We start from the raw sequence: 23,876 nt of genomic DNA, 5'->3' as shown, positions 1-23,876 counted from the left end.
TAGATCATGGGGGAAAATTCAATGAGCACATATTCATCAATTTTTGCAATGATCATGGCATCAAGAAGGAGCTAACTGTTCGTCACACTCCAGAATAGAATGGTGTCCCTGAAAGGAAAAATAGAACCATTATGGAAATGGCTCGATCAATGCTACAACACAAGAACTTGCCAAAGAATCTATGGGCGGAAGCTGTTAGCACAACAATATACATCCTCAACTGTTCTCCAACTAAAGCAGTCTTAAATATGACGCCATATGAAGCATGGTTCAACAGAAAACCAACAGTTGATCATTTTAAAGTTTTTGGATGTGTTGCTTATTCGCACATTCCAAAGGAGAACCGAGAAAGCTCGATGAAAAAGGAGAAAAATGCATCTTTGTCGGCTATAGTGACCAATCTAAAGGTTACCGATTATTCAAACTAGATTCAAAGCAGCTGATCATTTTAAGAAATGTCATCTTTGACGAAGGAGCAAGTTGGCAATGGAGTACTGAAGTCAATGAGATGCAAGAAGTAACCAATCCAAGCCCGTGCACACTGCCACCATCATCAACACAGCATGACCAACAACACCAGCAAGAAGAAGTCCCACAACAACAACTTCGAAGATCAGGAAGGCCACACAAACTGAATCCAAAGTATGCAAATGTTGGATTTTTTGCCTGTGAACCTCAAAAGTTTGAGGAAGCATCGAAAGAAGAAGTTTGGAGAAAAGCCATGGACGAGGAAATCAAAATGATAAAGAAAAATCATACATGGGAGCTCATGCAAAAACTAGAAGACAAGGAGATCATTGGCCTGAAATGGGTTTACAAAATTAAATATAACGAGGATGGAACAATCCAGAAACACAAAGCAAGACTTGTCGCTAAAGGCTATTCACAACTCCCAGGAGTTGATTTCAATGAGACATTTGCTCCCGTTGTGTGCATGGAAACAATCAGAACTGTACTAGCCTTAGCTGCATAGTTGAAGCTACAAGTTTACCAGCTAGATGTAAAATCAGCTTTCTTGAATGGAGAGATTGAAGAAGAAGTATACGTGGAGCAACCACAAGGATACAAAGTTTAAGGAGAAGAAGACAAAGTATATCGCTTGAAAAAGGCGTTTTATGGTCTCAAACAAGCTCCCCGAGCATGGAACAACAAAATAGACAAATACCTCGTCGAGCATAGATTCCTCAAAAGTCCAAGTGAGCCGTCACTATATGTGAAGATGCAAGGTAATCATTTCTTGATTTTGTGCCTATGCATAGATGATTTAATCTACACCGGCAACAACGCACAGATGATGGAAGAATTCAAAAAGGCTATGATGCAAGTGTATGAAATGACCGATCTTGGACTCATGAGATATTTTCTCGGCATGCAAGTCAAGCAAAGACCTGGACAAATATTTATCTCGCAAGAAAAATATGCGGATGACTTAGTAAAGAAGTTCAACATGCAAGATTGCAAACTACTTGCCACACCTATGGCGATGAACGAGAAGCGTTCAAAAGATGATGGGCAAAACAAAGTTGATGCAACGGTTTATAGAAGCCTAGTCGGTTTGCTAATCTACTTAACCAACTCAAGGCTAGACATCGTACATACAATTAGCATCGTGTCTAGATTCATGAGTAATCCAAGCAAAGCACACTTTGCAGCAGCCAAGAGAATCCTAAGATATGTCAAAGGCACAAAGGATTTTGACATTTTGTACAAGACAGATAGAGACTTTAACTTGACAGGTTATACAAATAGCGACTGGGCAGGAAGCACAGATGATAGAAAAAGCACAAGTGGATATGTGTTTCTTCTAGGCAACAAAGCAATATCATGGGCGTCAAAGAAGCAAACGATAGTTGCTCTATCATCAACAAAAGCAGAATACATGGCTGCAACAAGCGCTGCGTGTGAAGCAACATGGCTCAGAAAAATTCTGCAAGACGTACAACAAGACTCCAAGACTCCAACAATTATTCATTGTGATAATATGTCAACTATTGCAATGACTAAGAATCCAGTATTCCACAGCTGTACAAAGCACATTGAGATTAGATACCACTTCATCAGAGAGCTCGTGGAACGTGGAGAAATCAAAATGGAGTTCTACAAGACTGAAGAACAATTAGCAGACATCTTCACCAAGCCAATTACAACAGAGAAGTTCATCAAATTTAGAGACATGCTTGAAGTTCAAGACTTTTCTAGACTAAGAGGGAGTGTTGAAGATTAATCTAGAAAAGTGTAGATGTATAATTGGTGGTCCATTATCTAGAGAGTTCTACACCTATGAAGATGTTGTAGTGTGTAGAAACTTCTTGATGGATGTAGAAAAATATCTTATTATCTAAAGTCATAGAAGCACCTAAAACATTATAGAGATGAATGGTAGATGATAGATGAGTTTAGAAGACTCTATGACTAAGTAGAATAGAAGTGTGTAGAAATCACCTGTGTAACTTATATAAAGGCATAAGTTGTAGCAAGCCATGTAATGTAAGTAAAGAAGCTAATAAGCATAATTCAAGTTAAGGTATCAATTTTCTAAAAACTCATCCTCTTTCTACTCCCATCATTTTTATCATATATTTTTACCACATCCTTCCATAGAAAAAAGGCATAATCATGTCCCATATCCTAACACTGCGTAAATTTCATTCTTGAAGGTTGAGAAAGGGATTAGATACATGCATAATAACCATTAAATGATAATTAAACATGTTAAATCACGTACGGTAGCAAATAAACATGAGGAAAGTGCTCCTGCACATGCAAAATTTTATTTTGTCACAGTTCAAAAATTTATATTATTAATGCTATATATAAGAATTAAATAAGACGTGTAAGAATTAAAAATATTATTAATGTTATATGCGATAACCAGAATATATCAAGTTGGTCCGTCATTTTGTCGAACCGGTAAAGTTTTGTTAGATAAATACTAAATTCTGCGGCTTTTCTTGGTTAATTTGCATGTTAAAAGTGTTTTATATATACTAATTTGATAAAGAACACATTCTCATACACTATTATTTTCGAAAAACTTGTTAAAAAGTACGTAAAGTTTAATGAAAAAACTTGAAATAAAATATCTGTTAAATGATTTTTAAAAAAATATTATTATCTTTAAAAAAATTTAAGAAGGTTTTCAAATTAAATCCCAAAATAAAAGAATAAATAAAATCTGGTCTATTGTATTGATTAAAAAAATACATAAATATGTCTATCACTTAACTAAGTGAAAAACATATTGTATAAAAAATTAAGTGAAAAACATTTTATGAGCTCTAATAATAAATGTATAATTTTTTTTAACTTTAACTAATGCATAATGATATAATGTAATGGAGTAGTAAAAGAAGACACGCAAATTATGTAGTTCATGTTCAAAAGTATGGAGTCAAATATTAAAAAAAATTGTCATTAAAAAAACACAAATATACAGAGTATTTAATTAATAAAGATAACTAATAATAAAAATATTATTTAAAGACAATAAATTAATTTATATTAATTATTAGACCGGTATTAGATGCAAAACTACTTAGTATATAGATGAATTGACGTGAGATTATCTAAACTTAGTTAATGATTTAAAATTGAATCTTATATATATAATTGAATTAAATTCTTGGAGATAAAATTTAGTATTTATAATAATCCTAGAAGCCTTAAGTAACACTGTCTCATGTAAAAATCCTTGCTCTAAAAAAAATCAATACGTATCAGATGCAATTCTTCACCAAGCAAAAACAGAAAATACGTACTATGTACTCTACGCAATGCTATTGTTTTTAATGAAAATATAAATGAAATTAAATGCAACAAACTCACTTAGATATTCCTGAAATAATTAATGTAATATTGATTTTGCTCAGTTGCACTTAATGCAAATAAATTTAAATATATAAATACAAAATTCTATTAATACGAACTATAATAAAGAAAGATTTACGGTACTGAACATACCTGATGCCATCGTAATGCTCTTTTTTTTTTCCTTCCTAAATGCATCGATTTCACGGTATTAGTTATTTTAGTTACAGTAAAAAAATAAATCTTTTTCTTGAAAAGAAAAGATTTTATGAACTCAATCCTTAGATTTATATGAGAAAGTGTGCCATTATTTGCAAAAAGAATACAAACTGGTTAATAATAGATATTTTTCCTTGTATTTCGAAACTAAGAATTAAATGTAATGAAATATCCTTAATATACATGAAAAATTAATGGCAATCAATGTTAAAATAAATGTAAAAGGTTTAAAGAAGTTTTTATTCTCTTTTTTTAAAGAGATTTTCTCTTTAAAATATGATATCTTTTACTTTGTTTTTTTATAAAATTTTATTCGTTCTTATTTATTAAAAACTCACAAAAAAATTATTTTTTTTATTTTCTTCTGAAAATTAAAGTTATATCATTTTTTAAAATATACGAATTAAAATAAATACTTTTTTATGAAAATTAAACTAAACATGCAAAATAATTTAAAACTAAAACTAAACTTTAGTATAAAAAAATATAGCGAGAGTTTATTAACAAATAATTCACTATGTAATAGTTTTCACTATAAAATTACTATATCATCATACAATTATGTATTATTGCAGAATTTAACAAGTGTAATAATTTTAGTAAAAAAAACGAGTGTAATTATTTATGAATGCATTGTTAAATAACAGTGTAAAGTTTTCTACCAGAAACAATAATGAAATTAGATTCTAAAAAAATATTATGAAGAAAATAATAAGATATGAAGAAAAACAATCATGAATAAAGGTGCTAAGATGAGTGTTAAAAATATATTCTTTGAACACTTTTTAAAATATATACTCTTAAATTATTAAAATTTATTAAAAATTACAATAGAAGAGAGAAATATTAAATATGATGAGAAACCTATAATATTTTATCGTTTTTAATAAATTAGAACCAATCAATGAGCATGCATCCAAAGGAGTGTGTTAAATATTCATAAAGAAAAAAAAATATGATAGATTAGTTAACAAAATTGATTAGTTAGGTTTTCTTTAGTAAAATTTAGTTGTCAATAAGTGTTGTGGCATGAAAATTTATAAGTTAGTCATAATATGTTTTGACTAATCTTGCTTCAATACAATTCCAAATAATGATCAAATCACTTGTGATGAGAAGGAGAGTATACTTGGTTTTGAAGCTACTCTTTGGTGTAGTTAAATAAAAAAGAAAGGAAGAAATAAGATTTTGTGTGAAAGATAAAAATTGAAAGCTATAAACTAAGGGTTGTAAATGAAAGCAATAGAGGAAAACTATAATTTAAAGCAATAAAAGACAAAAGGCAATAAAAAATGAAATATTCAGCAAAATGGGCTTTAATTTTGGATTGATTTTGTCATTTGAAATTAACTACAATACCTATTTAAAGGTTACAAACTCAAATCCTCTATTAAACTAAATTTTACTTAATAACTTTCTAAACCGTGATTTAAGAGTCATTTAACTAGTTTGATAGTAATTCAACTAATTCTAACAATTGAATTCGGCTAACTAATTCTGATATCAATTTATCTTTTGGTAAGTGCTTTGGACGCATTCTCATCTTTCCACAAGCCAATTGATATGTTATTTCAAAATTTTGAAAAAGATAAAAATCACTTCTTATTTTTCCAGGAACACTATCACTAGTCAATTTTAACCATTACAAGTCATTTAAATATCAGAAATTTGTGGAAAATATTTTCTTAATTTTATTAAATTAAATCTGATTTAATTCAACTAATTTTTGGATGCTTAAAATTGGCCAAAATCAATCATTAGACTAATATTTTGACTAACATTATAGGTAGTTAAATTGACATCATGCACATTCAACTAATACTAAAATAATTAAGTGTATTCTTCCATTCAGCTAATACTAAATAGCAGAATTGACCTTCTACTTATTTAGGTAATATTAAAATTAGTTAAATTTTATCATTTGACTAGCATTATCAATAATTATATTAATTTTATTCATGTTTGATTAATCTTTTATTTAATATTAATTATTAACATTTTCTTTATTCAGCTAACATAAAAGATAAGAGAATTTCACCTTAACTGTCTTCCCATTTTTTTCTTCCAAATTTCAATTAATAAAAACTAATGAATATATATGTAAGTAATATATATTTTAATATTGTTACATAGAACAATAATATGTGGAAAAAAATCAGTTCAAATTCGAGAGAATATTCTGGATTAAAAAAAAGTTTTTTTTTTCCTGGTCTGAAATATACGTTTTACTAGGAGAGGAGTTTGTGGTAAAGACAAGATTAATTAATAACTAATGAATGAAATAATAATAATAATAATTAGCGGGTAAGAAGAGCTGAAGACGCAGGAAAAATGTGAATGGCTCAAACGTGTCAGGCACAATGGCAGTGGCGGTAGCAGTGCTTTTGTCACGGAAACTATGGTCTATAAATGATGCTATTGCTACGTGAATTACACACACTCTCTCTTTCTCTCTCCGTTTCTCTATATAAATTTCTCACGCGTCTTCATTCCTCTCATTCCCTCTGAATTGTTCTCACCCTTCAGATCTCTCTCTCTCACTCCCTCTCCCTTCCTTCCATCCCAACCACAAGGTAAGTTCTGCTTCGTTTTTTTTCCCCCTTTCTTTCTCTTGCTTCCTCCCCCTTTGATTTGATTTGCGTTTCTGGGTAGCAAGTGAGTTTTTTTCCTCCTACCCATTTCGAGTTTCCTTGTTGCCTTTCGATTTCGCCTTCTGGGTATTTTTGTTTCGAACTCAAATGCCACCTATTGTAACTTTTTTTTATGATTTGTGCATGATTGGGAGGAATTGTTTTTTGTGAATTGTTGGTGTGTGGATCTGTTGTTTTGGCTGGTTTCGTGTGAATTGTGTCGTTAGATCTGATTGCTAAATATATTATGCGGAAATTTGGATTCCACAATTTGTCTCTTGTTTCGTATATGTTTTTGTGTTTGCATGTGTGTGAGTTATCGAACATTTCAATGATTTATTTATCCGTTTGCATTTTCCTTGCCAATATTCTCTGGATCTGTTTGTCTTTTTATGATTGCTTTACTTGGAAATTATAGATCTTGTTTTCCCTGTGACTATACTCTTGATTTTTCGAAATTCGCTTTTGATGCAATGTTGTATGTGTGGATATTAGATGAATTTTGTTGTTTGGTGTTTCAATTGTTTAGTTTTGGATCTTGATATGGTTGGTTACCTTGTTGACTGGTAATGAACATTTTGAGGGTGAATTAGGCAATTTGCATTGTCGATGTGTTGTTTTGAGTTTAGGCCTTTTGTGTTACGCAGGTTGCTGAGAAGACATAAAAAATGGTAAAGATTTGCTGCATTGGAGCTGGCTATGTTGGTGGCCCAACCATGGCTGTGATTGCCTTGAAGTGTCCTGAGATCGAGGTGGTCGTGGTGGACATTGCTGCTCCACGAATCAACGCGTGGAACAGTGACCACCTCCCGATATACGAGCCCGGCCTTGATGATGTGGTGAAGCAGTGTAGGGGGAAGAATCTCTTCTTCAGCACTGATGTGGAGAAGCATGTTGCTGAGGCTGACATTGTCTTTGTCTCGGTGAACACACCGACAAAGACTCAGGGTCTTGGAGCCGGTAAGGCGGCTGATCTCACATATTGGGAGAGTGCTGCCAGGATGATTGCTGATGTATCAAAATCGGACAAGATCGTGGTTGAGAAATCGACCGTGCCTGTGAAAACAGCTGAGGCAATTGAGAGGATTCTGACTCACAATAGGAAAGGCATCAATTTCACAATTCTGTCAAACCCTGAGTTTCTTGCTGAGGGTACAGCAATTGCAGACCTGTTTAAGCCGGATCGAGTCCTCATCGGAGGCAGGGAAACCCCAGAGGGTCAAAAGGCTATTCATTCTCTGAAGAGTGTTTATGCCCATTGGGTTCCTGAGGACAGAATCCTTTGCACCAATTTGTGGTCTGCTGAACTCTCAAAGCTTGCAGCCAATGCTTTCCTGGCCCAGAGGATCTCCTCTGTGAATGCCATGTCGGCGCTTTGCGAGGCAACTGGTGCTGATGTCTCCCAGGTGTCACACTCAATCGGGACAGACTCGAGAATTGGACCAAAGTTCCTGAATGCCAGTGTTGGTTTTGGTGGATCATGCTTCCAGAAGGACATATTGAACTTGGTCTATATCTGTGAGTGCAATGGCCTACCAGAGGTGGCCAATTACTGGAAACAGGTCATCAAGGTGAATGACTACCAGAAAATGCGGTTCGTAAATCGCGTGGTGTCATCAATGTTCAACACAGTCTCAGGGAAGAAGATTGCTGTTTTGGGATTTGCTTTCAAGAAGGACACTGGTGACACTAGGGAGACCCCAGCCATTGATGTGTGCAAGGGCCTTTTGGGAGACAAGGCCAAGTTGAGCATATATGATCCTCAGGTCACTGAGGATCAAATCATGAGGGATTTAGCAATGAAGAAGTTTGATTGGGACCACCCTGCTCATCTTCAACCACTGAGTCCAACTTCCAACAAACAAGTATCTGTGGTTTGGGATGCCTATGAGGCAATCAAGGATGCACATGGCATCTGCGTTATGACTGAGTGGGATGAGTTCAAGAACCTTGATTACCAGAAGGTTTATGACAGCATGCAGAAGCCTGCATTCATTTTCGATGGCCGCAACGTCGTGGATGTTAACAAGCTGAGGGAAATTGGTTTCATTGTTTACTCCATTGGCAAACCTCTAGATTCATGGCTCAAGGACATGCCTGCAGTGGCTTAAAGAAAAAAAATAAAGAAAAAAGCACAATCTGGAGCTTCCTTTAGGGATGTTGAATTTGCTGTTGGTCTTTCAGAGAGAATGCCCCCCCCCCCCCCCCCCCCCCAATCCATCCTCCTGATATGATGATGATTATCATGCTATTCTTAATAGTTTAGATTTCTGTTGCTGTTTTTGTCTTTGATGTTACTTTTTATTGGATCAGGTTTTACCCCAAGGTAGAGAGAGCTTAATTTCCTAAGTATATTATTGTCTTTAGCTCGCTAAAAATCCTTATTTGTTGACCTGGTTTATTGTAATAAAGGAGTACCAAGGGATTTTTTATACAACGGATATCATTCGTTTTATGTTCCGTTTGTTACTTTTAATATTTTTTATTCTTAACCATTAGTTTGCCTTCGTTTTTTCTCTATTTAATAATAATCACACTTGGAAACATGTAACAAAAAAAAAAAACACTTAGAAGCACTTCTCCATTAGTGCATAAATAAATCAATAATCAGAAGTCTCAAATAAAGAATTTGCTTCTTACTCTTCTAACATTACAGCCTTACAGGGATTGCTTGTTTTTTATTATTAAGTATGCTAATTAAAATTCTCTTGAAAAAAGAAATGAAAAATGTTTTTGATAATAAGAAATGAGAAATGTTCTCTTGTCTCTAGCTCAGGCTTTTGTTGTTGGCAGCTATAGACAGATGAATCTCTATAAACAAAATTATATTAATAGACCACGTGTGGCGTGCGGGTTGTATAAATTATATCCCCTTTTTTCCCATCCATTTCCTTTCTTACAAATAAAACTATTCAGATTTAGTTTTAATTTTTTGTTACACACCTAGTACTTTAAAAATACTATCTTGGTAAAGTGACGAGAGATATTTTGTCATTTTCTTTTTTCTTGAAATAAAGAGTTCTCCTTATTGTTTATTCCTCGTGGTTCTTAAAATGTACCGTATTTTTTATTATAGAGAAAAAAAATGAATAATGATGGTTTTTTTGTTTAGTTGAAGAAAAAATAATGAATTTCCAGAAATATAAATTCAAAATTTTCTTTTCTTTTTTTAATTTAAATTTCAAACTTTACTTTCTCTCCTATTATTTTTCACTCAACTAAACATAATAGTATTTAATAAATACAATAAAAAATATAAAATTTTAAAACAATAAATTTATCAACAATAAAACATATATCATAAATAAAAGATAAAGAGAAGAAAAAAGTTTAAAAAAAGAATGGTTAAACAAAAAAATGAGAGATTGTGAACTATTCGACCAAGATGAACTTTCTAAAAATAAATCGTTGGACTCAACACTTAAGAGATTATGAACCATTTGATCAAGATTATCAAACTTACTGAACTCTCAAAGCTTGCAGCCAATGCTTTCCTGGCCCAGAGGATCTCCTCTGTGAATGCCATGTCGGCGCTTTGCGAGGCAACTGGTGCTGATGTCTCCCAGGTGTCACACTCAATCGGGACAGACTCGAGAATTGGACCAAAGTTCCTGAATGCCAGTGTTGTTTTGGTGGATCATGCTTCCAGAAGGACATATTGAACTTGGTCTATATCTGTGAGTGCAATGGCCTACCAGAGGTGGCCAATTACTGGAAACAGGTCATCAAGGTGAATGACTACCAGAAAATGCGGTTCGTAAATCGCGTGGTGTCATCAATGTTCAACACAGTCTCAGGGAAGAAGATTGCTGTTTTGGGATTTGCTTTCAAGAAGGACACTGGTGACACTAGGGAGACCCCAGCCATTGATGTGTGCAAGGGCCTTTTGGGAGACAAGGCCAAGTTGAGCATATATGATCCTCAGGTCACTGAGATCAAATCATGAGGGATTTAGCAATGAAGAAGTTTGATTGGGACCACCCTGCTCATCTTCAACCACTGAGTCCAACTTCCAACAAACAAGTATCTGTGGTTTGGGATGCCTATGAGGCAATCAAGGATGCACATGGCATCTGCGTTATGACTGAGTGGGATGAGTTCAAGAACCTTGATTACCAGAAGGTTTATGACAGCATGCAGAAGCCTGCATTCATTTTCGATGGCCGCAACGTCGTGGATGTTACAAGCTGAGGGAAATTGGTTTCATTGTTTACTCCATTGGCAAACCTCTAGATTCATGGCTCAAGGACATGCCTGCAGTGGCTTAAAGAAAAAAATAAAGAAAAAAGCACAATCTGGAGCTTCCTTTAGGGATGTTGAATTTGCTGTTGGTCTTTCAGAGAGAATGCCCCCCCCCCCCCCCCCCCCCATCCAATCCATTGTATTATATTTCTATCTAATAGTTTAGATTTCTGTTCTGTTTTTGTCTTTGATGTTACTTTTTATTGGATCAGGTTTTACCCCAAGGTAGAGAGAGCTTAATTTCCTAAGTATATTATTGTCTTTAGCTCGCTAAAAATCCTTATTGTTGACCTGGTTTATTGTAATAAAGGAGTACCAAGGGATTTTTTATACAACGGATATCATTCGTTTTATGTTCCGTTTGTTACTTTTAATATTTTTTATTCTTAACCATTAGTTTGCCTTCGTTTTTTCTCTATTTAATAATAATCACACTTGGAAACATGTAACAAAAAAAAAAAACACTTAGAAGCACTTCTCCATTAGTGCATAAATAAATCAATAATCAGAAGTCTCAAATAAAGAATTTGCTTCTTACTCTTCTAACATTACAGCCTTACAGGGATTGCTTGTTTTTTATTATTAAGTATGCTAATTAAAATTCTCTTGAAAAAAGAAATGAAAAATGTTTTTGATAATAAGAAATGAGAAATGTTCTCTTGTCTCTAGCTCAGGCTTTTGTTGTTGGCAGCTATAGACAGATGAATCTCTATAAACAAAATTATATTAATAGACCACGTGTGGCGTGCGGGTTGTATAAATTATATCCCCTTTTTTCCCATCCATTTCCTTTCTTACAAATAAAACTATTCAGATTTAGTTTTAATTTTTTGTTACACACCTAGTACTTTAAAAATACTATCTTGGTAAAGTGACGAGAGATATTTTGTCATTTTCTTTTTTCTTGAAATAAAGAGTTCTCCTTATTGTTTATTCCTCGTGGTTCTTAAAATGTACCGTATTTTTTATTATAGAGAAAAAAAATGAATAATGATGGTTTTTTTGTTTAGTTGAAGAAAAAATAATGAATTTCCAGAAATATAAATTCAAAATTTTCTTTTCTTTTTTTAATTTAAATTTCAAACTTTACTTTCTCTCCTATTATTTTTCACTCAACTAAACATAATAGTATTTAATAAATACAATAAAAAATATAAAATTTTAAAACAATAAATTTATCAACAATAAAACATATATCATAAATAAAAGATAAAGAGAAGAAAAAAGTTTAAAAAAAGAATGGTTAAACAAAAAAATGAGAGATTGTGAACTATTCGACCAAGATGAACTTTCTAAAAATAAATCGTTGGACTCAACACTTAAGAGATTATGAACCATTTGATCAAGATTATCAAACTTAACAAACACTCACACTTTTTAGGTTTAACTACTCAACAATTATGTGGCTATCAACTATTTGATTAAGATGGCCGACTACAACATACACCTACTACACCTTTCAAGCTCAACACTTGTGGGGATGTGAAGTATTCAACCAAAATGGTCAACCTTAACATGCACCTACACCTACATCTAACCAAGATGGTTGATCATAACAAGTTTCAATGCTTTTTAGGCTCAATGTTTATTTTTTTTGGGTGGGGGGGGGGGGGGTGGGGGGGTGTTGAACTATCCAGATAGAACAATCAAGCATGACTAAGCTCAAATAATATTGATGTCTTTCAAGTTCAATGCTAAAAAAGCTATGAATTATTTGACCAAGATGATCGAGACAGCTTTTAGGCTTAGTGCTTGAGGAACTATGTATTGTCCCTTTTTGGATGGGTGATCCTCCAATCCTTAGACCCAATCATATTTAATAAATAGGCATGATCTTCCTTGGGTCACACTAGATCAACAAGAATGACTCAATAAGATTGTAAAACATAAGAGTAGAATTTCTCCTAGACATTATTAGTATCAATGCTATGCAATTGCTTGAGTAATGTTAGGGAAGATGCATTTTTTTTTGTTGTGTTCAATGATGATAATGAGGATCAAAGTGAAGTCCTCCTATATCTACCCCAACCTCCCATTACACCCTAGTGAATTTTAGAGGAGGTGCACATGATACATGACTATGGACAAAAGACATGTTGTCACTAACTTTAGATATGAAGGATTTCAATGCATTAAATTTAAGCACATTTTTTATAAGGGTGAATTGATTAATATTTTTTGGATAAGCAAAAATAAGTGTGAATTAAAATAAATTGAACAATATTTAAATATACTTTAAAAATTATTTGTAGAGTAAGAAATATTATCTGAGAACTCAATGATGTTAATATAGTATAACGCATAACAAATTAATTGCCATCTAAGTAGATTTTAACCGGGTAATGTCTAGAAAATTTAAGGCATTAAACAAAATTTATATTCAAATTAAAGTTTAATTTATCAACTTGCCAATTTTCATTTTTTTATCAACTATAAAACTACTGATCAAAGTTTTATAGATAAGTGTTTCTAACATTTTACATCAATATATAAAATAGAAAATTCATTTAATCTATTCTTTACATACATAATATTAATAAAATTTGAGTAATTTTAATTTTGAAAACTACTTTAAACAATAACAATAATTACAAATATTATCAATACTATTTTAAAAGTGATGCTGATATTTGAAAAAAGAATATGATATTTTGATATAATTTAATATTTCTAGTGCGGTATATTTTTTGTACTTCTAGCAATTTCTTTATTTTAAAAAATAAATCAAAATCTTCATTATTATAATATTCACAAGAACTTAAAATCATTTTAAACTTAACGCAATCTTTTTTAAATTCATTCTCATACAAATTTTTTAATTTTCCAATCAATACAATCTTAAGACCACATAGTTTTACTAATGAAAATAATAAAAAATAGTATATTATTTTGTAAAAAAAAATATAATTAACCTTATATTTTAAATTAACAATAAATATTTTTTTAAATAAGAAAAAATTGTGACCTTAATCATTTAGAACCTAAGGTCATCTTTGGATTGGAGGTAGAAAATGAAATGGAATTGATAAAAAATATAATCGGATGGAATGGATTGCAATGAAATGGAATACAAATGTTTATTGTATTGTTTGAATATTTATAATAAAACTAAACAAAACATTCATTCCATTGTTTGGAAAAAGGATAGAAAGGAACAAGTTATAACTTTTCAATTCCTATTTTATCTTTGTTTTAAATATATTATCCTTAACAGAGTAAAATTTGAAAGGAGAAAGTAGTCATTTTAATATCTAAAAGTTTTACTCATGAAATGCACCCCAAATTGAAAGAAAATAAATTTGGAGTTTAAGCAATGGAATGAAATGAATCATGATCCAACTTTTTTTATTATTATGTTCCATTCTTATTTTTACAAATTAAACAGTGAAACGACTTTTGTTTCTACCCCATCCTTTTCCATTCCACCATATATCATCAATCTAAGCATAGCCTAAAAGCATCTGTCTCATTGAACGTGTAGTTTCCATGACCTTGATTTTAATTTTGGCACCCTAAGTTATTTTCATTTTGTTTTGATTTCTATTCTCTAAGTTGTGAAGATAAGTATGTGAAGATGAGTATGAAACAACTTATTTGGGATTTTTTTTTTTAAAATTATTGTATGTTAGCTCATCCATATAAGACCAAAATACTTCATAAGCATTTATTAAAATAAATAATAGGAGCGGTAATAATACATTCTGACACATGTCTCAAAATATATGTGTATTTTTTGTTATTGGTTAAAATTTATTAAAAACTACAAATTTATAAATAAAGCTTATCAAATAAGAAGATTCATCAAATTTTATAATTTTCAATAAATTTAAATCAATAATAATAATAAAATGTACCCAAAAGAATGCCTTACTAGCATTTCTTAGTAAATACACCCAAACAAGTTTAAAATAATATCATTTAAATAGGGACTTTTTAATAATTTATAACCCTCCTCAGGGATGTTGGGAACTTTTATAGGCAAATGCTGAATATTATTTATGTTTTATGGCTTTATTTATCAGCTCTCTCCTCATAATTATGAAAAATTGTTTCGGACTTGCAACCCAATTCATGCTCAGGATCCAGGCCCTCATTGATAAAATACACTCCAATTCGCATCTTTGGTACGGTCCAAAATTCCATTACCAATTTTGAGCCACACACAGGCCTTGTAGAGCAATGGTACCCTATATTTACGCCAATTGACTAAAGCATTCAACTAGGATCCTTTAGTTTTATGACTACTCACTTTTATTCTGAGAAAGTACTCGTCTATTAGAACTTAGAAGCCTACGATAATCTCATGTTGAGGAGCTGGGGTGGAGACTTAGTCATATTTAGAAACCAACACTAAACGAAAAATCTCTAATTAAGTTCAAATAATTTTACCTTAATTAATTCATGTGTTTTATAATACACAACACATTTATATATGTAAAATAATATTTATGCTGTAATTATTATATTAGAAGTGATTTAACACAAGTTTTCAAAATTTTATTTTGGAGCATGAGATAAAAAAGGGTTTTATGTAATACATATCTATGTAAGGTACAATATTACATATGTAAAATAATATTTATGCTGTAATTATTATATTAGAAGTGGTTTAACACAAAAGTTTTCAAATTTTTATTTTATTTTATTTTGGAGCATGAGATAAAAAAAAAAGGGTTTTATGTAATACATATCTATGCAAGGTACTCAATTGGCAATAACTATTATCACCAACAATAACTATTAACAACAACAGTCGTATTCAATTTGTAATACATGCATGTTAAGATTTGATTCTTACATAATAGATTTTTAGGAAGATGGGAGAAATTTTAAGTTTAAGTATGACTAAACCTCCGAATGATTATAATTATTGTTAATAAAAAAAATCGTGCTCGAATTTAATGATTACAATACGAAAAAATACTATGGAAAGGAGAATTACTTATTCAATGAATGTCATTTCGTGTATAGATATTTCCATATAAATACGTGTAATGAAGAATATAAGTATGGGTACTGGACTCACTTGTCTACCCCACTCCACCCGTCTCCCCACTAGTACATTATTTATCATATTAAATTTTAGAAAAACAAATATTACGCCAATAACTATATAATTTTATGGTCACAGCCTACAGATTATATTGCAATGACAATTTTTTAATCTCTAAACTATTGAAATGTGCAACTACTTATTGTTTTTTTTATCACCAATTCAAACGTAAAATTTTGGTTAAAGAGGTTCAATCAGAACCACTCTTATATCTTATTCTTTGTTTACTACAATTGCTCAAGTTTATTACCTGAGGAGTGTCACTAATTAGTAATTACCTATCTAACAGTTTTAAGTTTTTATTTAAAGTATAAAGCATAAAATAAAATTTAAGTAATAATTCTCTCACTACCCTAATAGTTGCTCCACCCATTACATATCTTGTTTTTCTCAATTTCTCTATCCTTATCATAATATATATCAATTATATTAATTATTTATCTTTTTTTCCCTTCTTATCTCTAAAGATAAGTTTTCCCAAAAAAAAAAAAAAATCTTTAATGGTAACTTTGGTTTGTGAAAGAAAGTTAGAGGAAAAAAAGTAAAAGGAAAGAGACTAAAAATGATAATTTATTAGGTTGTTTTTTTGGTACATTTTTTTAGGTTGTTTAATTGTGTAAAAAGTAAAAAAAAAAAAAAATAATACAAATATCCCAAATATAAAAAAAAAACGTATGGTAAACTAGAGCAACACCCATACTTTGCACGGGTAAAGTGTGAATAATAAAGTTGAGTACGAATAGCTAGATATCTATCTGTATAATTAATTACTTACTCCCATAAGTACGTACCCCAGCGACAAATGCTTTTCAAATCACAAACATGAAAAAGGAGCATTATAGTACTTTGCCAAATCTTGCATGAATTCCATCCCTGCAAGCAACTTCGCTCCCTCTTCAATGACCATGAATTTGTATGAGTACATTTGTACATGTACATCAATCCATACAGTACTTTTGAGTTGCATTACTTGCATACTTTTATCTCTAACATATTACGTATTATTATACCAAAGGTGGTGGGTCACACGGTAGAATCATTTTTGTAGTAACTGGCTCATACTCTTTATATGTCACATCATTACTTTTTTAATAATGCATTATGCTACTATTAAACAACGACGGGTTAGAAATATCAGATCACGATTAAAGATACTCTTACCTTCGTAAAAACACCAAGTAATGCCCCCAACCACAAGTGTAGAACGGCAGTACAAAACCCATCCCGTAAGTACTGCTGGATTGTCACCAGTTTCTAGAGCTCCTCAGCTCAGTTAAACATTGAAGTGTATGTAATTGGTTTGTAATAGAAAATGTTGTGGCACGCGTTTCAATTTAAATTTAACGGATAAAAAAAAATAAACGCAAAAGTAAAATTGATCTTTGATCCATTCAATTTTTTTTTTTTTTTTATCTCAAACCACTATTATGGTGTTTGTATGTTCGGCTAATTTGTGAATTGATCCAACTTAAACGCATTGGTTTAAATTTTGGTGTTGCTTAAGTTGGATTTCACCAACACGTTTAAATCTTATCATGATCTTTGGTTTGAGTAATTTTTTTTTTTACTCGTGAATCTAATGATCCAACCTGTTGATGTAATATTTTTTTTAATTATCATTTATATGTTTTTTTTTTACATTTATTTATTTACAATTCAATATTTTTTAGAAAATTTAAAATGTTGTATAAGTTTTTTTATCTGATAAATCAAACTCGATCTAACATGTTATTTGATTTGGGTAATTCAATTAGGTTTTGGGAACTACTCTATCCAGTCTTAAATATAAGCAGCATAATACTCTTATTTTTTTAGTCTCAAATATAAGCAAATCTTATTTACTTATGTATTATTTAATGAGACTTTCTTCAAAATATCTTTTATTTAATAAGGTCAAAGATTTTTTTTTATGTTTGATATCAAGTTTCAATGAAGGATAATTTAGGAAAAATATTTATTTTTAAATTGAAAATGATACAATTTAATGAAATTAACTAATTTTCTTAATAAATGTGAAATGTGTCTTTTTTCGCTTATATTTAAGATGAGAGGGATTACAATTGACTTCGACCCATTTTGCTCTTGGTCCTACCAAGGGCTGAAATCTCAATTTTGTCTCCCATTAAAAATTTTCTCACCCCTCTCTGACCCCTTCCTCTTCTCTCGTCCTCCTTCTCCTTGCTCCACCAGTAGTAGCAACCCTTCCCTTTTCCTTCTTCCACCAATTTTTTTTTATTTCAAAAAAGAAAGAGTAACAAAATCACAATTCCAATATAGAGCTACGATAATATTTTTTAGGTTTTGAATACCACAACAGAATCATGATTTTGTTGTGTCTGAACAAAGAATACAACAAAATCATAGTTTCGTTTTGTTTGTTTATCATAACGGAATCAAGATTTTGTTGTTTAATTATTATTTTTTATCACAATGGAATCATAATTCCAAAGTGATGTGGAAGGATAATTTTGGAAGGCAAAAAAGGGTCAGCCCCTTGATAGGGGTCAAGAGCAATTCCAATGGGATCAATAACAACTCTCCTTGGTTTTACAAGAAAAATATATAAGTCGATTTGATCCAACCTAACCCAAATTGAAATATTTTGATCAACTTATATAAATTTTTTAACTATATGCAACTTAATTAGACTTGCTTACACCTATAATTACCTAGGCTTAAATGCAATTTTGATCATCCTATTTCGTTTAATTCATAATTTTTGTCCTCCTATTTTAAAAATAAAGACATTTAGTCTCCCTATTTTAGAAAATTCATAATTTTGGTCCCCATATTTTAGAAAATTCATAATTTTGGTCAAATATTTAATTGTCTATTTTTATTTCTTACATTGTAATTAATTAAATTATTTTTTTATGACACCTTAAATGAATACGTTAGGTCTATGATTCAATTAAACCAAAATAAAATATAATAAAGTATACACAAAATTATGGATTTGACTAAAATTACAAATTTTTTAAAGTAAGAAGACCAAATGTCTCTATATTGAAATATGAGGACCAAAACTAAAGATTTTTTAAAATAAGAAGACCATATGTGTCTACTTTAAAATGAAGGAATCAAAATTATGGACTGATAAAATATAGATACCAAAATTATATGTAAGCCCATAATAAGTAAGTAGATTGCAATACACAGTTATTTTATCATATACGAAATTGGTATCCTTGACTTGTCCACATCTTGGGAGGGTGTACTATTGAAAAGACAAATCGTTATTTGGAGACAAACAAAATTTACGTTAATTATAATTATTTATGATTCTTTATTTTCATTATTTCATAAATGGATAATTGAATATGTATATACAAGTGATAAAGAGTCAAGATCCTTTCCATGATCTTTTATATTTTCATACACGATCCAATAATATATATTTCGAGTTTAATTGTGATGATAATTAATCTAGAATACACGTTATTTGGTTTTGAATGACATCTAACTAATCAAAACGAGAAGGAAAAAAAAGGTACCTTTCCTTCTTTATGCGGGATGTCTAAAGAAGAAAACGAAGCATGACCCTTCTTTTTCATGTATACATCTTTACACAGCACACATTATCATAATGCTACATCACATGCTTTGCTGCACTTACAATTAGGCAATTAGGACTTGTTGAGGTGAACAAGTTGGGTCTCCAAGATTGACCTCTTTTCACACTACCAAGTAGGCATGACAACTGAGGTGGGGTAGGGACGAGTTTGATGTTCCCCATTCTCGTCCCTGATCTACAGCGGGACTAATTTTTTACATCCATTCTTGTCCTTGTTTGGGATCGAGTATCCTCACTCCGTTCTCGGTCCAAAATTCAATTTCTTAAAAAAAAAAAGGAAAATTTGATTAAATTATCATACCCAAATGTGCATTTCTAGCAAAATATGTTAGCAACCAAGGAAACAAGGCTACATTACTGGTGAGTTGTTTTACTTAAGGATGATGCTTTCTATAGCTAAAAGACCATGCATCTATGAATAAATTAGAACTGTTGTTGGGATACAATATCCTACTTTTCGATAGGCTTGCTTTGCCATGGGATTTCTTCATGATGATAGAGAGTACATTGAAGCAATTAAAGAGGCCAACAATTGGGGATAAGGTCATTATCTTAGAAAGTTGTTTGTCACAATGATTATCTCTAATAGTATAAATAGACCTGAGCATGTATGGGAGCAAACATGAGACTGTTTAGTGGATGCTATTTTGCATAAGAAAAGGTTATCAAACATTTAAGGTACACCATTTCATTTAATTAGCTTAAAACATCTTACTTGACTTTTGCAAATACCTCTTCATATATTTAATATATTAAAACATCTTACTTACCTATTGGAAATATTTCTTTTCATGATGCATTTTGTGTGTGCATGTATAACGACTTGTTATGTTACATACTTACAATTGGATGATCAAGAATTACAAAACTTAGCTCTCTTGCAAACTGAAGATTTTTTGCAATCTAATCAAAGAAGTTTACGGGGTTATCCATCAATGTCATTTCCAAAAGGTGTTGTAACAACTCAATTGGGAAATAAATTGATTTATGCAGAGTGAGATTACAATAAAGATCAATTGACCCTTGAATTTGAATCTTTATTTGCTTCTATTATAGGTAATACGATTAATTACAAATACTTTTTTTTAAAAGTATACATTTAATTAGCAACAATCATATAAATTCAATTATTTATATATCTTAAGTAATTAAAATTATTGTCAACTGTCCTTAGTGCATATGAGCAAAAAAGTATCTTTGATACAATAATGAATGCTATTAATCTGCAATGTGGTGACATCTTCTTTATGGTTATGGGAGAACTGGAAAAACTTTTACGTGGAAGACATTAGTCTTTGCATTGCGTTCAAAGGGACATATTGTTTTAACAGTTGGATCAAGTGGCATAGCATCCTTATTGTTGCCTGGGGTAGAACTGCACATTCTTCAAAGTTTGCAATCCCTGTTCCTACCTTGCAAAACTCAACTTGCAATGTTCTTCAAGGTAGTGAACTTGCTGAGCTTTTGAAGGTCACAAAACTTATAATTTGGGATGAGGCTCCAATGGCTCATAAGTTTTGTTTTGAGGCATTAGACAAAAGCCTTAGAGACCTCATGAGTTCCTCTAATAATGGAGATTCGCCATATGGTGGAAAGGTTGTTGTATTTGGTGGTGACTTTAGGCAAATTCACCCTGTCATTCCAAGAGGTACTAGATCTGATATTGTCAATGCTACTACCAATGCCTTTTACCTTTGGGAATATTTTAAAGTATTGAAATTAATAAAAAAACATGAGGCTACAAAGTCATGGTAGCAACTTAAATCTTGAAGAGCTCAAACACTTTTAGAATGACTATTATGTGTAGGGGATGGAAAACTAACTGAGCCAAATGAAGGTTACACAAAAAAACAGATTCCTAATGAAATTTTGATAACTGATTTCAATGATCCCATACAAGCCATTGTACAAAGAACATATCTAGGTTTAATTCAGCTCTACAAAAATGAAGAGTTTATGCAATCTAGAGCTATATTGGCCTCAAATATTGACACAGTTAATCAAATAAATGATTAAATTCTTTATTTGATTCCTAGTGATGAAAGAGAATATTCGAGCTCTAATTCTGTTCACATATATGATGCAATTGATAACACCCACTAGAGGCAATTATTCCATAATTTCTTAACACATTAAAGACATCAGGGCTTCCTGATCATAGAATCAAATTAAAAAGTGGGACTCCAATAATGTTGTTGAGGAATTTAAATCAATCTGAAGACCTCTGCAATGGAACTAAATTAATAGTCACAAGACTTGCAAATCATGTTATTGAAGCAAAGATCATTTATGGAGGGTGTAGAAGCAAGCTTCATGATGAATCAAGATTGATTCAAGGAGTTTTGATGATAACAAAGATGATGACAAAAAGCTCAAAATTCAAGATCACTTCATGATAACAAAGATGATGACATTCAAGAATGAGTTCAAGATTGAGTCAAGAACACTTCAAGGATCAAGAGGAAATTTGATTTCAAGAATCAAGATTCAAGATTCAAGAAGAATCAAGATCAAGATTCAAGACTCAAAGATTCAAGAATCAAGAATCAAGAGAAGACTTAATCAAGATAAGTATTAAGAAGTTTTTCAAAACATTGAGTAGCACAAGAAGTTTTTTTACAAAATCATTACCAAAGAATTTTACTCTATGGTAATCGATTACCAGATTATAGTAATCGATTACCAGTAGTTTTAAAACGTTAAGATTTTCAAAATTCAAAATGAAGAGTCACATCTGTTGATGTGTAATCGATTACACCTTTATGGTAATCGATTATCAGTGGCTGTTTTCGAAAAATTCATTTCCAAAAGTCACATTTCTTCAAGTGACTTGTTTCTGAAGATTCTTTCAAAAGTCATATCTTTTTATGTGTTTAGTTTTAAAGGAATTGCCAAGAGTTACAAGTTTTGACTTGAGTCATCAAGAAACTATAAATATGTGACCTTGAGATGAAACATTTTAACAATCTCATTCAGATCTATCATCTCTTTCAACCATTCTATCTTTCAATCTATCTTTCAATATCTTCTTTCATTTCTTTCGAAACTTTCTTATTTCATCTTCTCTTCATCTTTCTAAAAGTTTTTGTTCAAAACTTTTTCTTCCAAGAAAAGTTCTTTGTTCAAAAACTTGTGTTATTCATCTTTTTCATTCCCTTCTCCCTTTGCCAAAAAAAATTCGCCAAGGACTAACCGCCTGACTTCTTTTTGTGTCTCTCTTCTCCCTTTTCCAAGAGAACGAAGGACTAACCGCCTGAATTCTTTTGTGTCTCCCTTCTCCCTTGTCAAAGAATTCAAAATGACACAGTCTGAGAATTCTTTTGATTCTTCCCTTTCTCATAAACAAAAGATTTCAAAGGACTAACCGCCTGAAAATTCTTTTGTTTTCCCATTCACAAAGTTTCAAAGGACTAACCGCCTGAGAACTTTGTCTTAACATATTGGAGGGTACATCCTTTGTGGTACAAGTAGAAGATACATCTACTTGGGTTGTTGACTGAGAACAAGAGAAGGTACATCTCTTGTGGATCAATTCTAGTGAAGGGTACATCCACTAGGTTGTTCAAAGAGAACAAGGGAGGGAACATCTCTTGTGGATCTTTGCTTGTAAAAGGATTTTTACAAGGTTGAAAAGAAATCTCAAGGATCGCAGGTCGCTTGGGGACTGGATGTAGGCACTGGTTGTTGCTGAACCAGTATAAAACTCTTGTGTATTTGTCTCCTTCTTCCCTACTCTTTTAATTTCGACTGTGCACTTTAATTATTGTTTTTACTTTTGGTAATATTAAGAAGGATAATTTTTAATTAGTAAAGGTCTAGTAATAATTAATTCAACCTCCTTCTTAATTATTCCGATGCCACTTGATCCAACAGAGGGAACATTGGAAACTTAGTTTGCAAAGATCATTTTTTTAGGATTTTTTGAAGAAACAATTACAATATTTTGGTAAGTATTATACCTAAAATAATCTTACTAACAATGCATAAAATAATTACTCATCCCCGTTCCATTAAAGCTTATGTTTTCATGATTACAAATACAAATTAATTTCGTGACCTCTATCTCCAACACAGGTTGCTGCCGAGTGAAAATTGCATATTAGTATTATGTTTTGATGATAATGTATCTGTATAATAACTTATCTTTTGTAAACTAAACTATCATGTCATTTTTTCCTATGATCATGAAACTAAACTTATCATTATGGAAATTTATACCCAAAAACTCAATATGATACTTAACATGTTATTTCCTTTTATTCCTCATTGTATCTACCATTTTATTCACATAGAAATCATTTGATTTCATCTATGAGTGAACATGAGGAGAATGAGAACAATTTGTCTTTTA

General features: G+C 31.3%; 2 protein-coding genes and 1 pseudogene across 2 annotated transcripts; all 3 read left to right on the top strand.

Annotated features, from left to right (window-relative positions):
- The first annotated feature begins 508 nt into the window (after positions 1-508).
- Positions 509-973, top strand: LOC106797221 (uncharacterized mitochondrial protein AtMg00820-like). The gene has a single exon (XM_014771426.1). The coding sequence runs from the start codon at positions 509-511 to the stop codon at positions 971-973; it is 465 nt and encodes a 154-aa protein (XP_014626912.1).
- Positions 974-6,315: 5,342 nt separating this feature from the next.
- LOC100799142 (UDP-glucose 6-dehydrogenase 4) lies at positions 6,316-9,111 on the top strand. Its single transcript, XM_003518715.5, has 2 exons — positions 6,316-6,599; positions 7,304-9,111. Exon 2 carries the CDS (start codon positions 7,325-7,327, stop codon positions 8,765-8,767), a length of 1,443 nt encoding a protein of 480 aa, XP_003518763.1. The 5' UTR covers positions 6,316-6,599; positions 7,304-7,324; the 3' UTR covers positions 8,768-9,111.
- Positions 9,112-10,180: 1,069 nt separating this feature from the next.
- On the top strand, positions 10,181-11,004 carry LOC121174052 (UDP-glucose 6-dehydrogenase 4-like; annotated as a pseudogene).
- The last annotated feature ends 12,872 nt before the right edge of the window (positions 11,005-23,876 follow it).

This window comes from Glycine max, chromosome 2, assembly GCF_000004515.6.
Source record: "Glycine max cultivar Williams 82 chromosome 2, Glycine_max_v4.0, whole genome shotgun sequence".
Taxonomy (NCBI): Eukaryota; Viridiplantae; Streptophyta; class Magnoliopsida; order Fabales; family Fabaceae; genus Glycine; species Glycine max.
The sequence above is the reverse complement of the archived record's forward strand: the minus strand, read 5'-3'. Positions and strand labels throughout refer to the sequence as shown.

What these genes read in the sequence shown, in the direction of transcription:
- LOC100799142 (XM_003518715.5), top strand. Translation starts at nt 7,325, where the DNA reads ATGGTAAAGATTTGCTGCATTGGAGCTGGCTATGTTGGTGGCCCAACC.
- LOC106797221 (XM_014771426.1), top strand. Translation starts at nt 509, where the DNA reads ATGCAAGAAGTAACCAATCCAAGCCCGTGCACACTGCCACCATCATCA.